The sequence below is a fragment of the Urocitellus parryii genome, chromosome 2 (assembly GCF_045843805.1).
Source record: "Urocitellus parryii isolate mUroPar1 chromosome 2, mUroPar1.hap1, whole genome shotgun sequence".
In the NCBI taxonomy this organism is placed as follows: Eukaryota; Metazoa; Chordata; class Mammalia; order Rodentia; family Sciuridae; genus Urocitellus; species Urocitellus parryii.
The window spans coordinates 18,309,652-18,326,807 of NC_135532.1; the positions used below are offsets into that span (position 1 = coordinate 18,309,652).

The 17,156-nt window shown below is 36.8% G+C and overlaps 1 protein-coding gene and 1 pseudogene across 1 annotated transcript in view; both read right to left on the reverse strand.

Moving 5' to 3' along the window:
• Nucleotides 1-11,753, reverse strand: part of Gpc5 (glypican 5) — a 719,011-nt gene extending 707,258 nt beyond the window's left edge. The window contains exon 1 of the mRNA XM_077795349.1: nucleotides 11,591-11,753. Within this exon, the coding sequence (XP_077651475.1) occupies nucleotides 11,591-11,753 (163 nt within the window). The remainder of the gene's footprint in view (nucleotides 1-11,590) is intronic.
• Nucleotides 6,474-6,604, reverse strand: LOC113190971 (U2 spliceosomal RNA; annotated as a pseudogene).
• Nucleotides 11,754-17,156: the final 5,403 nt, after the last annotated feature.

The following is a 17,156-nucleotide window of genomic DNA, read 5'->3' on the forward strand; positions in this document are numbered from 1 at the left end:
TGGTTGACTGCTGTATCTAGTTTATGTTAATTAAGATAAGCTGTGTGGAATGTATATATACCCCTCCTGTCCTACAATAAACGGCTCCCACTCCTGCTGTATCAATCTACACAAGTTGCTCGTCACCACCCCCCCCCAAGGTTATTTTGCTGCAGCCGGACTGTGGCAGATACACACAATTCTTTGTTTATCTTTATATGGTGCTGAGGATTGAACCCAGGGCCTCACAATGCTAGGCAAGCGCTCTACCACTAAGCCACAACCCCAGCCCGTTTTCAGTGCTTTTTCAAACTATTTTTCCTTACTAAAAATGTAGGATGCTTCCAAAGATAAATGAATTTTAAATATTTAATAATCTGAAGCTCTTTGATGCACCTTTACTTATAAAATGAAAATGTATGGGCTGGGGTTGTGGCCCAGTGATAGAGCGCTTGCCTAGCATGTGCGAGGCCCTAGGTTCAATTCTCAGCAACACATATAAATATAAAAATAAAGGTCCATTTACAACTAAAAAAATTTTTTTAAATGAAAATGTAAAATTTAGTTTTGCTTTTGACAACTAAAGTTCTTAACTGTACAAATCACAGACCCACATAATTTCACATGACAAAAGGTACACTAAAGAACTCATTGGCTTCTCAGCTTTTTAAGTTTTGCTATGTTATTCCTATTTCCTTTACCTTTTAAGTAGATCAAAAACGTTTTTTTTTAAAAAATGACTGTTTATTTTACCCAGAGTAAAATGTGTTCCAAGCCTGGTGAGGATGGACTGTTAATCTCTTCATTTTATTGACCTACTTCAGTTTCAGCTCATTAAACACAGACATCTCAATGATCAAAAGAAAATGAACCAAATGCAACTTGGTATTACCTTACTGAATAAGAGTTATTCAGAAAGCAAATAAATCTGAACAGGTAATTTAATATTGACAGTCTTCCACTTAGAGAATATAGATATAATGAATAAGGACATTCAAAAGTAATTTTTTCTCATTCATTTCATTTGATCAATACAGGCACATCTGTACACTTTTCATTCAACACTCTTCTCAGATTGTATCTTTTTTCCAAACTGTAAGACAGTAAAGCAGAAGATCAAAAGGACAGCTGCAAAGATTATTTAATTATTTCTTGTGAATAGAATTATATTGCCTCTATAGAATTAAGAAAACTAAAATAGATTTGGTCATCACAATATAGAGGGAGAGAAAAAATAACTCAATCTCAATATCCTAATATGCGTAAAAAAAATTTTAACAAAATGAGAAATGTTTAATAGCTCTTAAATATGACTATATTAAGGATTAATATTTAGAATATATAAAGAACTCAAAAAACTAAACACCAAAAAAGAGCCCAATTAACAAATGAGCAAGTAAATTAAACACTTCACAAAGAAGAAATCCAAATGGTCATCTAATACATAAAAAAATGTTCAATATAGCAACAATTAGAGAAATGCAAATCAAAACTACACAATTTTATTTCACACCAGTTAGAATGAAATGGAAGCCATCAAGGATACAATAAAAATGGAGAAGATGTAGAGAAAAGGGAACACTTTTACACTGTTGGTGGGATTGTAAATTAGTTATGACCAATATGGAAATCCTTATGAAGGATCCTCAAAATACTAGGAATAAAATCACCATATGACCCAGCCATCCTACTCCTCACTATTTATCCTAAAAAATTAAAGTTATCATACTACAGTGACACACACATACCCATGTTTATAGCAACACAATTAACAATAACCAAATTAAGGAACAAGTTTAAGTGTCTATCAATGGAAGAATAGAGAAAAAAACGTGGTATATATAAACAATGGAGTTTTATTCAGCATTAAAGAAAACTGTGAAATATGATGTATTAAGAACTGTGTAATGTTTTGAACTACCAACAATAAAAAAGAAAGAAAACTGTAATCATGTCACCTGCAGGAAAATGGATGAAACTTGAAACCATTATGTTAAATAAAACGTCAAACTCAAAAGGTCAAGGTTCTATGTTTTCTCTTATATGCGAAAGCTAGAGAGGAAAAAGGAAAAGAAAGGTAGAAGGGGGGATTGGAAATCTCATGAAAATCAAAGGAAGAGAAGTAGAGGAAAGGGACCAGGGCATGGGAGGCAGGGAAGAAAGAGGAGGAGTGCTGGAGAGTTATATTGGCCAAATTATACTGTTATATTGTATGCATGTATGAATGTGCAACAACAAATCCTATCATTATATACAACTATAATGTACCCACTAAAATGTGGAAAGAAGAAAAATATAACAAAATACAGCTTTTAGTAGTATTTTTTTTTTAAAAAAAAAAGGAAGCCAGGCATTGTGGCACACACCTGTAATCCCAGAAACTCAGGAGGCTGAGGCAAGAGGATTGTGAGTTCAAACTCAGCCTCAGAAACTTAGTGAGACCCTAAGCAACTCAGTGAGATCCTGTTTCTAATAAAATATAAAAAGGGGCTGGGGATGTGGCTCAGTAGTTAAGTGACCCTGGTACCAAGAATAAAAAGGGGTGAGGGAATAGGGTAAACATGCATGAATATAGAGGAAGGGAAAAGATATTCAATCATCCAGCCAAATAATATTTCTTATTTTGCAAGGTGCAAAAGAGTGCTAGGGATAGCGGTGATGGTCACCCAACAATATGAATTACTTAATATATATCATAGAACAGTACAGTTAAAAATTATTAAGAGGATACATTTTATATTATGTGTAAAAAATAAATATGACTGTATTTGAAGCATATATAATTGAATACTATCAAAATGTGTGTGTTTTATTAGCACTGAATTAAGTAATTCTTCTATTTAGGTAAGATTACTTCACATTTCTTATAAGATATCCTAAACAAATAATGAATCACACTTCATGCAGGAAAAAAAATATATATATATATATATATGAATGAAAAGAAGTCTTAAAGACTAGACATACCAGAGTATCCATCAACCAATACACAGTGGAATACTGTTCCACCTTAAAAAGAAGACAATACTGTTATTTACAACAACATGGATGAACCCAGAAGATATTATGTTAAGTGTAACATGCGAGGTACAAAAAGACAATTGCTGCATGGTCTCACTCATATGGAATCCAAAAAGAATCTCATACAAGTAGAGAGCAGAATGGTGGCTACCAGCCATCATTTGAAGGAATGTACTACTTTGCAAAAGTTATTGGTCAATGAAAATAAATACAGTTCGAATAAATCAAAGAGATTTGTTGTCTAGCATGGTGAATATAGTTTGATAATATATATTTTGTGAATTAATAGCAATTATTTTCTTAAATGTAAAGGACGGAAAGGCTATAACCACCACTTGGTCTACTTTAAGTCTAAACTTCAAGTCAGTATCTTTTAAGAATGATCTTCTCAGCTTGGAAACAATTCCACAGATCAACAATAAATAAGTCTTTCTCCTCCAGCACAGAATTAACAAAGGTGGAATATAGAGAAACTGAATCATTTTCTAGTTCTCTGCTATTAATTTCATTGTGAAAAATCTAATTTTGCAAGAAATAACATCCAAACTAAACATAGACCACCTAATTCAGACCCAAATGCAAATAGTATTTAGTCACCTTTATTTTTCTCAAGCCTCTCAACAACAGGTCAATAAAATGCTGAGGTAGATCCATCACACTGGCTACATGATGACAAATAAGCTGTGCAAATGAATCCTTTAAATGTTAAATAATTTCCCTTTCTTTCCTTCCAGGACATTTGAGAAACATTCTTCCATGTATTTGTCTGGTAATTTATTTATTCCATTCAAAATATTAGATAGTATAGATAAAAATTCCTTTATATTTAAATTTAAAAGGGTTGGGTCACTTTGTAGAATTTGTGACAAAGTTACCTAAGAAAAAAATAACAAAGGAAAAATAACTATGAAAACAATTTACTGAGCAACACAATCACACTCAGACACACTCAGATTATATTTTAATATATTTTGTCTACTATATTTTTCATTATATTAACATCAACCAAAAATTATAACTAAGCACAATAAATGAACTATTAGGTAACTATAAATATAAAACTAATTCTACACATTAAAAATGCCTTGATTAATGTTGGCCTAATAACAAAATAAAAAGAGAAACCAATTACAGAGCTTGAGCTCAGGTAGCCTATGGTCTGCTTTGAGTCTGCTTTATATTAGAAATGACTAAGCATTGGCCCATATGCTGTGAGTTTCAAGATTTAGGGTGGTCAAGAAAAAGACAAGATCACAAGGTGGAAGTGGTAAACAATGAGATTTGGAAGTCCCTCATAACATGAGACCTTCTAAGGATAGTGTTTCAGGGCCATTGCAGAAGAGGAAGAGCCCAAGAAAATGCTCAAGGGAACAGAGAATTGGAGGGGACTCACATATCTAGATGATATTCCTCAACAGCAAGACATGAAGTCTCTGGGTCCCTGAGAGCTAAGAGAGACAGCCAAGGCTTGGGGTCTTTCATAGCCCCAGGGGTTGTTTTATCTACCGTTTGCAAATGCTGGGTGCAGTTTTATGGGCTATGCAAAGTAGGCAGGCTCTAAATGGCTAAAAATACATTTAGTTCAGCTATGTTTAAAGCAATTGGATGTGAAAATTTAAAGTTAGGCCCTAGGGGGCTTTAGGCTTTGGTCACAGCCCACTGTGAAGAATAAAAAGAATGGAAACCCTTTATTTAACCCATTTATTTAATACCATAAAACATTAAAAATTTTCCCTGTGTACTAGTTGCTGAATCTCAAAGGCTTACTGCTAGAGGTTAACCTAAGAATCAGAGAGATTCAAAAGATGTACCAAGATGCTCTTGGCAGTTTTACTAAATTAATAAATATTTCAACTCTTAGTCTGAGCCAAGCTGTGCTCTAGACACCAAAGAGTCTACAGTGAAAAAAGGTACACATTACAACCAACTACATCGTTTGCAGGGCCCAGTGCAAAATATAAAATATAGGGACTTTTGTTCAAATTTCAATATGGTTACAAAAGAACACTAAACCAACCATGGGGTCTTTCTGAATGTGGAATCCTATGGGACTGCACAAGCTGAGCACACATCCATGTAACTGGCCTTAGTAGATATGGTGAAAGATCTAGAGTTAAAAGAAATAAATGCAGCATCATAATAAGTGCCACATGGGAGACAAAAGCAACTCCACAATAACTGCTGTAATCTAGTTTAGTGACCCTTAAGAAAGTTCTCTCTGAATAGCTGACATTTAAACTGAAAATTGAAACATGTAAATAATACAGCTGTACAATCTCTGTATGTGTGTGAGAGAGTGTGTGAGTGTGTCTGTGGAAGGGAGGGGGGTTGAAGGGTCAACAGTTTGTACAAATTCTTGCAAGTTGTTCTCAACCAAGATGATTTTTCCTTCCACAAGACTATTGGCAATGTCTGGAGACATTATGGGTTATAATAAGTTAACTTGAGAGCTGGTGGTATTGCTAACAGGATCTAGTGAGTGGATAGTTCTTCATTATGAGGGCCTATTTTGTATATTATGGGATGTTTAGAATAGGCCCTCATAATGAAGGACAATCCATCTCCACAATAGTGTGGAGGCTAAAATCTCTAGTGTAGAATGAATGCAGATCATATGTGAAGCTATGATGAAGTAAGAGTTTAAGAGATGTTTGCCTTTTCTGTCCTAAGCCACATGACTTTAGGGTAATGAATACTAGAAACCTACATTTATAACAAGGGAGAATTTAACCTATATTATGGTGATTCACTAGAGTACCATACAGCCACCAAAAATATGCTTAGATAAATGTTTAAAGGCATGGAAATTACTGATACTATACCAACTATACTGATACTGATACTATTACCAACTATAACATATTCATAGTTGGAAAAAACATATTACAAAGAAAGACAAAAAGATTCTATGTTCTTTCAAAATGATATACGTTTAGCAGAGGTTTGATGCAGGTGCTGAAAAGAAAACACAAGTAGTTCTGTGGTTACTTGAATATTAAAATTATTTCACTTTATTTCAGTATTTTAAGATTTCAATAGAATGTGTAGTATTTTATAAACCATAAAAATACAAGATCTCATTTTATTTCTATAAAAGCACATTATACATTCAATTTACAAGGTAGCCATATGCAGACCTAATACAGCTAATAAGAAGCTTTATATTTTTTTAATTCACAGAAAAATAAATACTCATATTAGGATGATTTCAGCAGCATAATTAGTAAAATCTAAAATTTATTACAGATAAAAAGTATAATTGAGGATATTTGGACTCTTCTAGGGGAAGGTCAGACTTCTATGAAAAAAGATAGATATAAAAAATGGCTATTTTCTATTAAAATCAAATTCTATCATTACTTGAGTAGACCAAGTACCACAATCATAAAAATCTATTTCAACAAGGCATATGTTTGAAATCTCCCTTGGCTTCATTTTAACAAACTGACAGTTATGCCAAAAGACCATTCATTTATAAATCATGTATAGAAGACAACAATGAGATAACACCTTTTGAGACTGTGATGCAAGCATACATGGACAAAGATACTCTGCAAACATAAAATTATTACACTTGATCTTAGCCAAAAGGCCGAGAAGCGATAAACATAAAATTATTGAACAGTTTCCTCTTTGACCAACTCTGGTTACCATTGCCTCTTTCATTAATGACAACTATGCCCACCTTAATCTTCCTAATACCTAGATAAAAGTTACCAAGATAGCCAATTCCTGAATTGCCCCACTTCATTAAACCTGCTTAATATCATCCAGCACAGGACAAATCCTATACAAAGCCTTCCCAACTGTTTATTACCAAAACACCTATGGCTCCTGTAGTGCGCAATCTTCATTGTTGCAGCAAGTAAAGGGAACTTCATTTGTTTGACCACAGTCTTGTTTCCAACAGTTCTTGCATGGTGGGCTCCAACACAGGGCAAACCTCACATAAATAATACACCCCTATGTCAGACCACAGGTCTCAATTTGAGCTTTGGAAATTTGATCACCATGATGACAAAGTTCAAATAGGAAAAAAAGGGGTTAGTTCATGAGAAACATAATTGGGGACTGAACCCAGGAGCACTCTATTGCTGAGCTACATCCCCAACCCTTATTTGCCATAATCCTCCAAGTAGCTGGGATTACAGGCATAGGCCCCCATTTGAGAAGCCCAGTTTGAGACTGCTGTCAATAAGTGCCGCTAGCCACTAGCCAGCTAATTATGAGTAATTGCACCTTATATACTATTTTGTCACTGCATACAGACAGAATAGTGGTGGTGGCAAGTGGAGGTAGTGGCTAGCAGTGGTTCCACCCTGTTTCTTTCTTAGTTTTATTTGTTAACAATAACAAAAAAATGACAATAACCTAATAAAGACCATTTTGGACAGAAATATTCCCAATTTTAGAAATGATCATTTTTAACTGAAAAAACAAATGATTATAAAATACATATTTGATACACAGGAATATAAATTTTGAGTTAAAAACTAAAAAATTCATCCTTAAAAATCAAGTAAAGTTAAAATCAAGACATGAGATAAAGAATTATGACAAGAATATATTTAAACACTTATGTGCCTGGATTTGTGTCATGTTACATACATTATTTCATTTCATCTATGCAACCACCTCTTAGAATATTTCCATTTTATAGATGATGAAAAAGAGGCTCAAAGATAACTGATTAACAGAACTACAAAAGGAAGAACCGAGTTTGAGACTAAAACTCAGATGTCTACAATTCCAAACTTCAAGGTTACCAGGTAAATTGTTTTCCTTGGATGTGAGAATGAAATGAACTGTCCTTGGAGTGATTATAAGATCTGATTTTAACGGAGGCAGTTTAAAACAAACAAACAAAAAAAGCTATAGAGTACTACTTAAAAGAGTCTAATAATATTAGAATTTCATTTTGCCGCATCAAATTTGTTACTATTCTATTCATAGACAATATCTAACAAGGAAAATTGTATAGGACTTTTAACTATATAGTTTGGAATGCTAAACGTCCCCCAGACATTAAATGTCCCCAAGGTGGCACTACTGGGAGGTACACTGGAACATTTTGGAGGTAGGGCGTTGTGGGATAGTCTTTAGGTCAACTGGAGGCATATCCTCAAAGGGAATTGTGGGTCTCTGGCCTCTTCTTCTCTATGCTTCCTGGCTCATGAAGTAAGTAGTTTGCTCCTCTGCCAGGCATTCCTGCCATGACGTGCTACCTTGCCAGCAGCCCAAATCAATGAGCCACTGGATCTTGAACTACAGCCTCCAAAACCATAAGCCAAAATAAATCTTTTATCTTTACAAGTTAATTGCCTCAGGTATTCTGTCATATTAGTGGAAGTTGACAGTTACCCTTGACAAACTACTTGACATGGAGAGAGTATTCAACATAGAGTTCTCTACCAAAGAATGCTTGGTTTTTAAAAATTGGCAAATAAATTATCTGAATGTAGTCTTCGATGTACAAATCTCTGAATTATCCTCTCAAAGAGACTATAATACATGAGTGAACAATGCATGTGTGAAGAGAATTTCAATGGGAAAGCATTATCTCCTCTCCCCAATAAATAAATTAAAAATAAAAGAACTTTTAAAATACACTAACAGTTCTTTCCTGAATAAAATAAATAAGAGCAAAGGGCACCTTGACTACTACTTAGGAAATAAAATCAGAACACAAGGAAATCTGTAATTCTAATCACATTTACACCTTCTTTCTTTTTTTACATTTCTCATCCAAACATTCTTAGGAGCTCAATAGGCTTAAAGAACTGGAGCAGCATAAGGAACAAAGGTAAGGGAAATCTGAGAAACAGCTAGAATGGCTGTTCTTACAATTTTAATAATTTCAAATTAGAAAATATTTTTAAGAAGATATAAAAGTCACAAATATAAGAAACTGTAAGAAGTTATTCTACCTGCTTGTATTATAAAAACAGCATTTTGACTAGGCATTTCAGGAATCAACCACTGAGGAAAAACTAAATGAAATAAAAAGCACTAAGAAATATACCTTCAAGAAAAACAAATATCAAATTAATTGTATTCATGTTAGTCAATGAATGGCTGAGTGCTAAACAAACATATTTTATTAAAAAGAATATTAACATTTGTATCCTCATGTGGAAATGAGTACTTATATATTAACTGCATTCTCTCTTGAGATTGAGGATAATTTTAGAAAATAAGATATCCAATTACTAAATTCAATCATGGTAAACATTACAGATTACATATAGATACAGATATAAAAAAATTATGAAACATGTTATATGTGATTTACTTGAGATTTTTTAAGTGGGAAGAAGAAAGAAACCAATGTGAAAAGTGTTTAATATTTTCTTGAATTATTCAAATAAAAAATCACCAATAATACAGAAACAAGAAAAATGCAGAATTATATAAAATCCAAATATGAATGTCTTCTATTGGGTGAGCCTAAATCAGAATAATACATTCACATGACTTTTTCTTAATGAAAATATTAAAGGAATTTAGCATATCTTTTCACTAGCACCACTAGGGTTTAAGACTATAACTTAAACCAGCCCCATTAGTGGGTGCTGCTGTGAGTTCTCCATCCCCGTAAGCCACACATAAAGACAGGGAAACAATCCAAAATGACTTAGAAGATCATTGCCACCCTGGCACTTATTTGTATTCTGTGTATCAACTGTAAACTATGGCCCCCGAATCCTTTAAGGTAGAGCAGAGCTTTGGTTTTCCCTTTTATCCTGCTAAAATGCCACCTCATAATGTGTTGAGAACTTCCTCTTCAACAGAGATGAGGCATACAAGCTTTCAGAAATGCAGTACCTTCTAGTCTATGTGTTGTATTCAGCAGGTACCAGATATATTGAGATATGAGAAGGGACTGAAGTCAAGGCCTTATTGGGGAGATGTCAACATTCACTTGAAGTATCAACCTAACCTATGGTGTTGAGGAGGCAAAGTCTAATAACTCAATTGAGGCTTTCACAGTTCACCCCCCACCCCACCCCCAACACACACACAATTTTAGTTTTATCAGCAGCTAAGTGAGATTTATTTCTTAATGAAAAGAATACACTGAAATAAGAAAATACATATTCATAAGTAGGTATTTTGTATGAGGAGAGAATTATCCTAAACTGAGAATATCATCTGGTAGTACTGAATAGGCATTCAAATAAATATTAATGTGTTTTAAAATGTTCTTGTAGCCATGTGCATTGAGGGTGTCGCACGCGCCTGTAATCCCAGCTACTGAGGAGGCTGAGGCAAGAGGATTCTAAGTTTGAGGCCAGGCTCTACAATTTAGTCAGACCCTGCCTCAAAATAGATAATGATAAGTGCCAGAGATGTGGCTCATTGGTAGAGGGCCCCTGCATTCAATCCCAAATACACACACACACACACACACACACACACACACACACACACACAGGGATTCAATGTTCCCAAACAAACAGATTTCCTGTGGTTTGACAAGAATGGAGTGCATGGCCAGAAAAACAGTCCAGGGAAGACCTCACTGCTGGGTAGTGCTGAGTGCAAGTCTCCTCACCTTGGAGACTCAGGCTGAAAACGGATTTCAGACAAGAATTCTCCACAACTTCTTTGTTCAACCAACAACCTCACAGCATTCAGCCCTATGTGTTGGCTTCATAATCACAGCTGAAGAGGTGCATTGTTCCAGTAAGATCTGAGTTAGTTCCAGACACCTGCTATTGCGTTGACAACTGAGACCTATTCTTCGGGATAGAAGGAGCACTGGATCTGCCCCCAGGGGACAAAAATTTGCGTGATGAGGACTGGGAAGAGGTGATAAAAAATCAGGCAAAGGGCGCTTGCAGGAAGCATATTCTACACTGGCCACACTAACTGTATTCTTTCCCTTTGGATCTCTGTTATCTTATCCATGCTAAGTGGCTCCCCAATAGGTTGAGTTTGATCCGCCTGTTGCCTTAACATCTATCAGGCTTGAAACTACCTCGGGGTTCCGGAAGACACTGTGCAATTTGCGCTCCTGAAAGGAAGGGTTGGTGCACGGAAAAAGCCAGGTGTACGGGGTCAGGATCCTAATTACAGATGAGATCAGATGGGCTGCCCTTGTTAGTGGCCCACTCGCCATACTCCAACAAAGGCGCATAATGAAGGTCTGTGCTTTTAGTATCCAAGTTGGGACGACTAACCCAATTCCTTCAGTTTGTGAGAAAATGGCAAACCCAGGACACCCCGGTGACATTCTGCCCCCCAACAGAAACACGGTCAGGCCGCGCTGTCCCCCACACCTCTCTGCTTTCCTAGCTCCTTCCAACACATCATCCGAGACTAGGGAAGCCCGGGCGGGCAGCGAACGCCCGAGCTCGGAATAGCCTCGGGCGCGTTAGGGAAAGCCCGGAGCCGCGCTGCGCTCCGGACGTTCCCCAGGCGCATCCCCAGGAGCCGCCACGGGATTCACCTTGCGCGGCTGGAGGGGCCCAAAGGTCATCTTCCCGCGAAGTTCCACCTCCGAGAGCCCCGCGTACCGCAGGGCGAGCGCTCAGAGGACCGCACCGCGCCCAAGTGCAGTGCCCGGCGCCGGCTAGCGGCTCCTTACCTGCCCGCGGCGAATCCGGCCACCCCTTGACAGCGCCCACAAACCGCCACTGGAAAAGTTTCCGAACTTCTTCACACGTCTGGCCACCCTCGCTTCGGGTAGACCCCACGAACGCCAAAAGAAGGAGACAACGAAAGCCCACGCGCCAGGTCTGTGCGTCCATCATCGGTGTCCGGCCCCCCCTTCCCACGCAGTGAACCCCACTCTCCCCACGCGCCCTGCGCGGCCGGCGCTTGAAGACGGGCAGTGGAGGTTTTCGGGGGTGCGATCAGAAGTCGGGCGCTGAGGGACTGCGCTCCGACACTGGCTTCACCTGAGGGACTCAGCTTTCTCTTCAGTCCCGAGGCTGTGCCACTAGTTTTCAGGCTGATCACTGCCAGGTGTCCCTCCCCAGCCCAGGCGAGTCGATGTGGCGCAGACGAAGAGAAGCGTTGGAGTCAGCCGCGGAGAGCCGGCGAGCATCCGGCTCTGATCACTGCCACCGCCGCAGCCGCCGCGGGCTCGGCTCACAGCAGCTAACCTGGGATGTGCCCGCGCGCCGCGCTCCACGGGGAAGCCCCGCCCCCGCCCCGCCCCGCCCCGCGTTCAGGCCCCGCCCCCGGCGCGCGGCGCCTCTCAGCACCGACTCAGACGCTGTCAACCCGGGTCCCGCGGCTGGAGAGCCATCAGACCAGCCACGACTGGTGTGAAGAATCAAATAAATAAAAGCAAAGGGAAACCGTCGTCTGAGGAAAAAAGGGAATGTTTGAAGAGAATCAGAGAATACAGGACATAAGAAACATCTATTGAAACTAAAATGAAACATTTCTCTATAAATTGTGTTCTCTATTCATAGGAATTTGTATTAAAATTTCATGAAATGGACCAGGGCATAATACAAAATACTATTTTGCGGGAGGCCGAATAGCACTTAGGTTTCAAAACAGTACATGTGAAGAGTTTTTTTTTTAATTTTTTTTATTTTTTGTTACTGCTTGAAGATATTTTTCTATAGCATCACAATTTTCTGAAAGAATTCAGAAGTCATGAGAATTGAAATCAAATATTATCACATACTTATCATAGTGAAGTCTAGTTTATTCTCTGATCACTCTTTAACATACTTTACTTCAACAATTTGTTTCTATGGAGGCTTTACTAAGTTTTTATCAGATTCTGAATTTCTTTGAAACATTTCTTAGAGAACAACTAAGGTAAGAGTGCTCAGGGAAATTTCTCATGAAAAGGAAAAAAACAGACTTTTAGCAATTTAAAGATGACAAAAGAATTTTGTCAATTTACTGTTTACAAACAGAATTCATGGAAAACCATAAACCAAAAGGCAAAGCATGTTTTGGAAATGTGATTGACTCAACAACTTAACCTGGATGAGTGACAAAGAGTGTCAAATCTTCAGCTGTGGCCACCTGAAGAGAATGCTCCTCCAGCAGAAGAAAACTATTTAAAAGCGTTAGGGGACTATAAATACTTTAACCACTTTAGGGGAATTTCATCTCAAATCTGAATGCTTGCCTAGAGATAGTGTTGAATAATTTTAAGTCTTAGTGAAGTGTCATGGGATTTTTAATGGCCATTTGATATCAAAGACAGCACTTTCAGCAGGAGATTACTTGCTTTAAAATCATTCCAGGGTGATGGCTGGGACACTGTTTCCATCTGAAATTCGCTCACTTCACTTTTGACATTCATTCGCTGAATATTAGACTATTTTCTTAGAACATCTCTTAATAAATCTCTTAATAATAATCTCATAATAAATGAGATCTCTTAATAAATGAGAATAGCACTTGTAAATTCTAGACCTTCAAGCAAAGCTTTATTCCAGAAAAGAAAATTTCCCATGAATATCTTTTGCTTGCCCACCCCCATCATGGAAAGAATGCTTGGAAGTCTATGGGAAGAAATGAGAAAATTTTTATAGTGAAGTGTATATAGTAAAAATTATATAGTGTTCATGTACCAGATAATATAAGTTTCTTATGAACTCTAAATCACTTATTTAATCTTTATAATAACCCTATAAAGCAGATACTACAATTTTCATTGTTTCACAGATGAGGAAGCAGGCATGGAGAGGTAAGATGGCTTGCACAAGATCTAAGATAAGGAATCAAACTGGGGCATGGGAAGCCAGAACCTGTGTTCCTCAGTCATTCCATGCTATACTTAAGCACCTAACAGGTTATGGTCAGTTACACCAAACGCTGTCTATCATACTTTTCTCTAGTAATATACATAATTTTTATCTACATAATTTTATTCTGTAGAATCACTTGTAAGTTAATATATGTCTCATAAATTCCTAAGTTTTCTCAGAACTACTTTATTGTTACTAAGATTTCTCCCTGATAGAGTTAATCACCATAGACTGTGAACATTAAAAGAAGTTTTATATTACCTGGTACAATTCATTCACTTGGAGTCTCTAAAACAATTTGTCTTGCAAGGAGAAAATCACAAACACAACTGGGAAGTATTGATGAATCAATAAAAACTAGTCAACTAACAAATATTGATTGAACACATGACATCAAAAAACACTATATTAGGCATAATGGGGCTTACAGTGACATGCAGGCAAGCTCTCTTCTTGGTGATTTTACAGTTTATCTCAACAAAACAGGTAGGAAGTCATATATAAAAAGGGAGTAATATTTAACAAGAAAATAAGTGTGTTTAGTCTGTATAAAATGTTTACAGTCAAAAATAACAAATACATTTTGTTACTAACTGTTATTCCCTACATCTACCACAGTGGATGAGTCAACAAGTAGCTTGGAAGAGATTTTTCTTCTATGTATCCCTATATCCAAATAAATAATATGCATGTTCTTCTCTGGAACTTCAAGACAAGTTCCCATCTTCCAATCAGAATACAGTTTAATATTGCCTTTTAGATGCACATTTTGGGACAATCTTTGCAAACTGGACTACAACTAATCTTTTGTTCAATTTACTTGCAAATATTACAAATGAAGCTACAGAGGGATTACCATAATTGGAGAACTACAATGCCTCATTTTTCAAAAGCTATTCAATCAAAATTTATTGAATGTCTTTTATGTAATAATAGGCCTTGGGCCTTGCTCTCAAAATATCAATACCCTTAGACAGGAGAATCTTTAAAGTGTTATTATTTAAAATGCACCTTAATAATTTTATAAATGCAGAGCTTCCCTAATACTTCTATGTAACAGTTTATAGTTTGTCACTTAGGACCTTGTAAAGAGAGATAATCTCGAGTATAGTTTAAGTGTTCTTAATGATATTGCAGAGTCTTAAACCCTGACTGCTACTTTAGGCCAAGAGCTAAGCACTAGTTAGCTCACCCTCAGAAGAGGTTTGGGTAACTTCTGTGCCCAATCAATAATAATAGATAATTGGTTACAGGTATTATCTCATTTAACATTTTAGCCATCCCATGATACAGTTACTATTATACTACTAAGGAAGAAACTGAACTACAGAGAGATTAAGTGAACTTCCATACGCCACAGGTCTGATAAGAGCCCAAATGTGTGACAGTTTCCACACTCCATACCCATGAACTCTCCTGCCTCTGATGAGCCATACATTGGGTGTGTGTCGCCCCTTGAACTCACCCTTTCACAGGAGTACAAACCCTGGTATTCACTATCTTGTGAACACTCAGCTCTACCTCTTCTTTATAGTGGCTGCATTGTGATCCAGCAGTTTTTCATTGCCTTGCAAATGACCCAGGTACTACTTCCTCCCGCTGACAATTCCTAATCTTTTAACCATGGGAAATATAAGACTAACATTCTCATACTACCTTGACTTCTTAAAGCGTCACAGGATCCAAAAAGCATAGCTATGAATACTCCTTCTCTTGCCAGGGAATGGCCATCACCCAGTAGTGAAGGATCCCTCTCAGCTAACTCTCCTGTGAGGTGGGCCAGTTCAATCCCACTTTATCTTTACCCTACTAGGTTTACCACCCTACCAGAGCAATTATTCAAGCAAGCCAATCATATCTTCCTGTGGAACCATGAGTCCTCCTCACCTTCTTTTCACTAGAAATTTTGCTTTTCACCGCCCCTGTTGGTTCATTCTGCCCCAAGTACAACCTCCATGTAGTCTTGCAAGGCATGTCCTCACTCCAAAGGTGTCCTCCTTCCCTGGGCTGCTAAGTTTGTGTGACTTACAAACTGCTATACTATCTCATCTGCTCAGTACTGTCTGTGTCCTCATCTCATATTACTTAGGGAAAGCGGCTCCCTTCTTCATCAACAGGGTGAATAAGATCATCGGAATAAGAACATCTTCAAAACAAATACTTCCATTTAGTTATTTTTTTAAAACCTGACTTTTGTTTTGCCCTACCTTCTATCTCTTTCAAAGGTCAGCTATATGCTCTTAGCTGCACTAACAAAGGGAACCAAAGTAGAGGTTAGCCCCAGCTGGCCCTGGCAATGAATTTCTGCCACCTGGTATCCAGAGGAACTTGAGGAATCCTCTCCAGAAGTTTTCTCAAGTCAAGATTGCAATGGTTTTGAAAAGACAGACGACAGGAAAGAACACAGCAAATAAAATACTCCATAAAATACTCAAAACAATGTCCTTCAAAGTTGCAATATATAATGCATGTATAAATTACTGTATATTATAAAGTAAATGAATACATACAAATTTCTCTCAATTTCAAATGTACATTTTGCACCAAAATGATGCCATTTTTATTTCCAAATAGAACAAAATGCACACCCAAAATTCAATTCCATAATTAATTATACCAATATTTTCAAGAAAAATAATTGCATTTAAAAATAAATTAAGTTGTTTTCTATATGGGCTACATAATATTCTTCCTTAAAATGAGTGTTTTCTAGAAATTAAACTAAAAAAAAAAAAAAAAGCTTTATTTTACACCTGATTGCTGCTGGTCATTTAAAATAAAAACTAAGGGGCCACAGAAGTCTAACTGCCAGACAGGAAACCTCATGAGGTCAGCTGAGCCTCCTTGTATTCATTCACCTCCACCCTCTGAACAGCAAGTGTGTAGGCACCATTTAAATTTATTGAATGGACTCAGCCCTAAGTCTGACATTCTCATGTATCCTGAATATCTTCATCCAAAGTCTTTATTTCTTAAGAAGCACTGAACATTTTAACTTCAATTCAATCCCTAGATTTTTATATTATTTTCTAAGTAGGAAAAAATTACTATCAGATGGAATAGTATCAATAAACACATTCAAATCAGGTTGTCATTTTTTAAGCAAAGTTATTTATGGACCACTGAGTCATCTAGTATTTGACTTTCAGTAAATATTTAATGTCTGTTTCACTTTTTATTTACTTTTGATGAAATAAATATATATGCTTGAAGACTTTAATGTCACTACCAAATAAATTATTGAATCAAGAATTAAAGAATTATTTTCCTAATTGTTTTCCTGCAACATCTGACATGATAGTATCTTAAATACTAATAATTTGGGTAAAATTAACTTTAATACTAGATTTAAAAATCTTCCAGAATTATTATTCAGTGTCTGTGTTAGTTTGGTCAAGTCATTGAGACCACTCTGATAACACCTTTCTT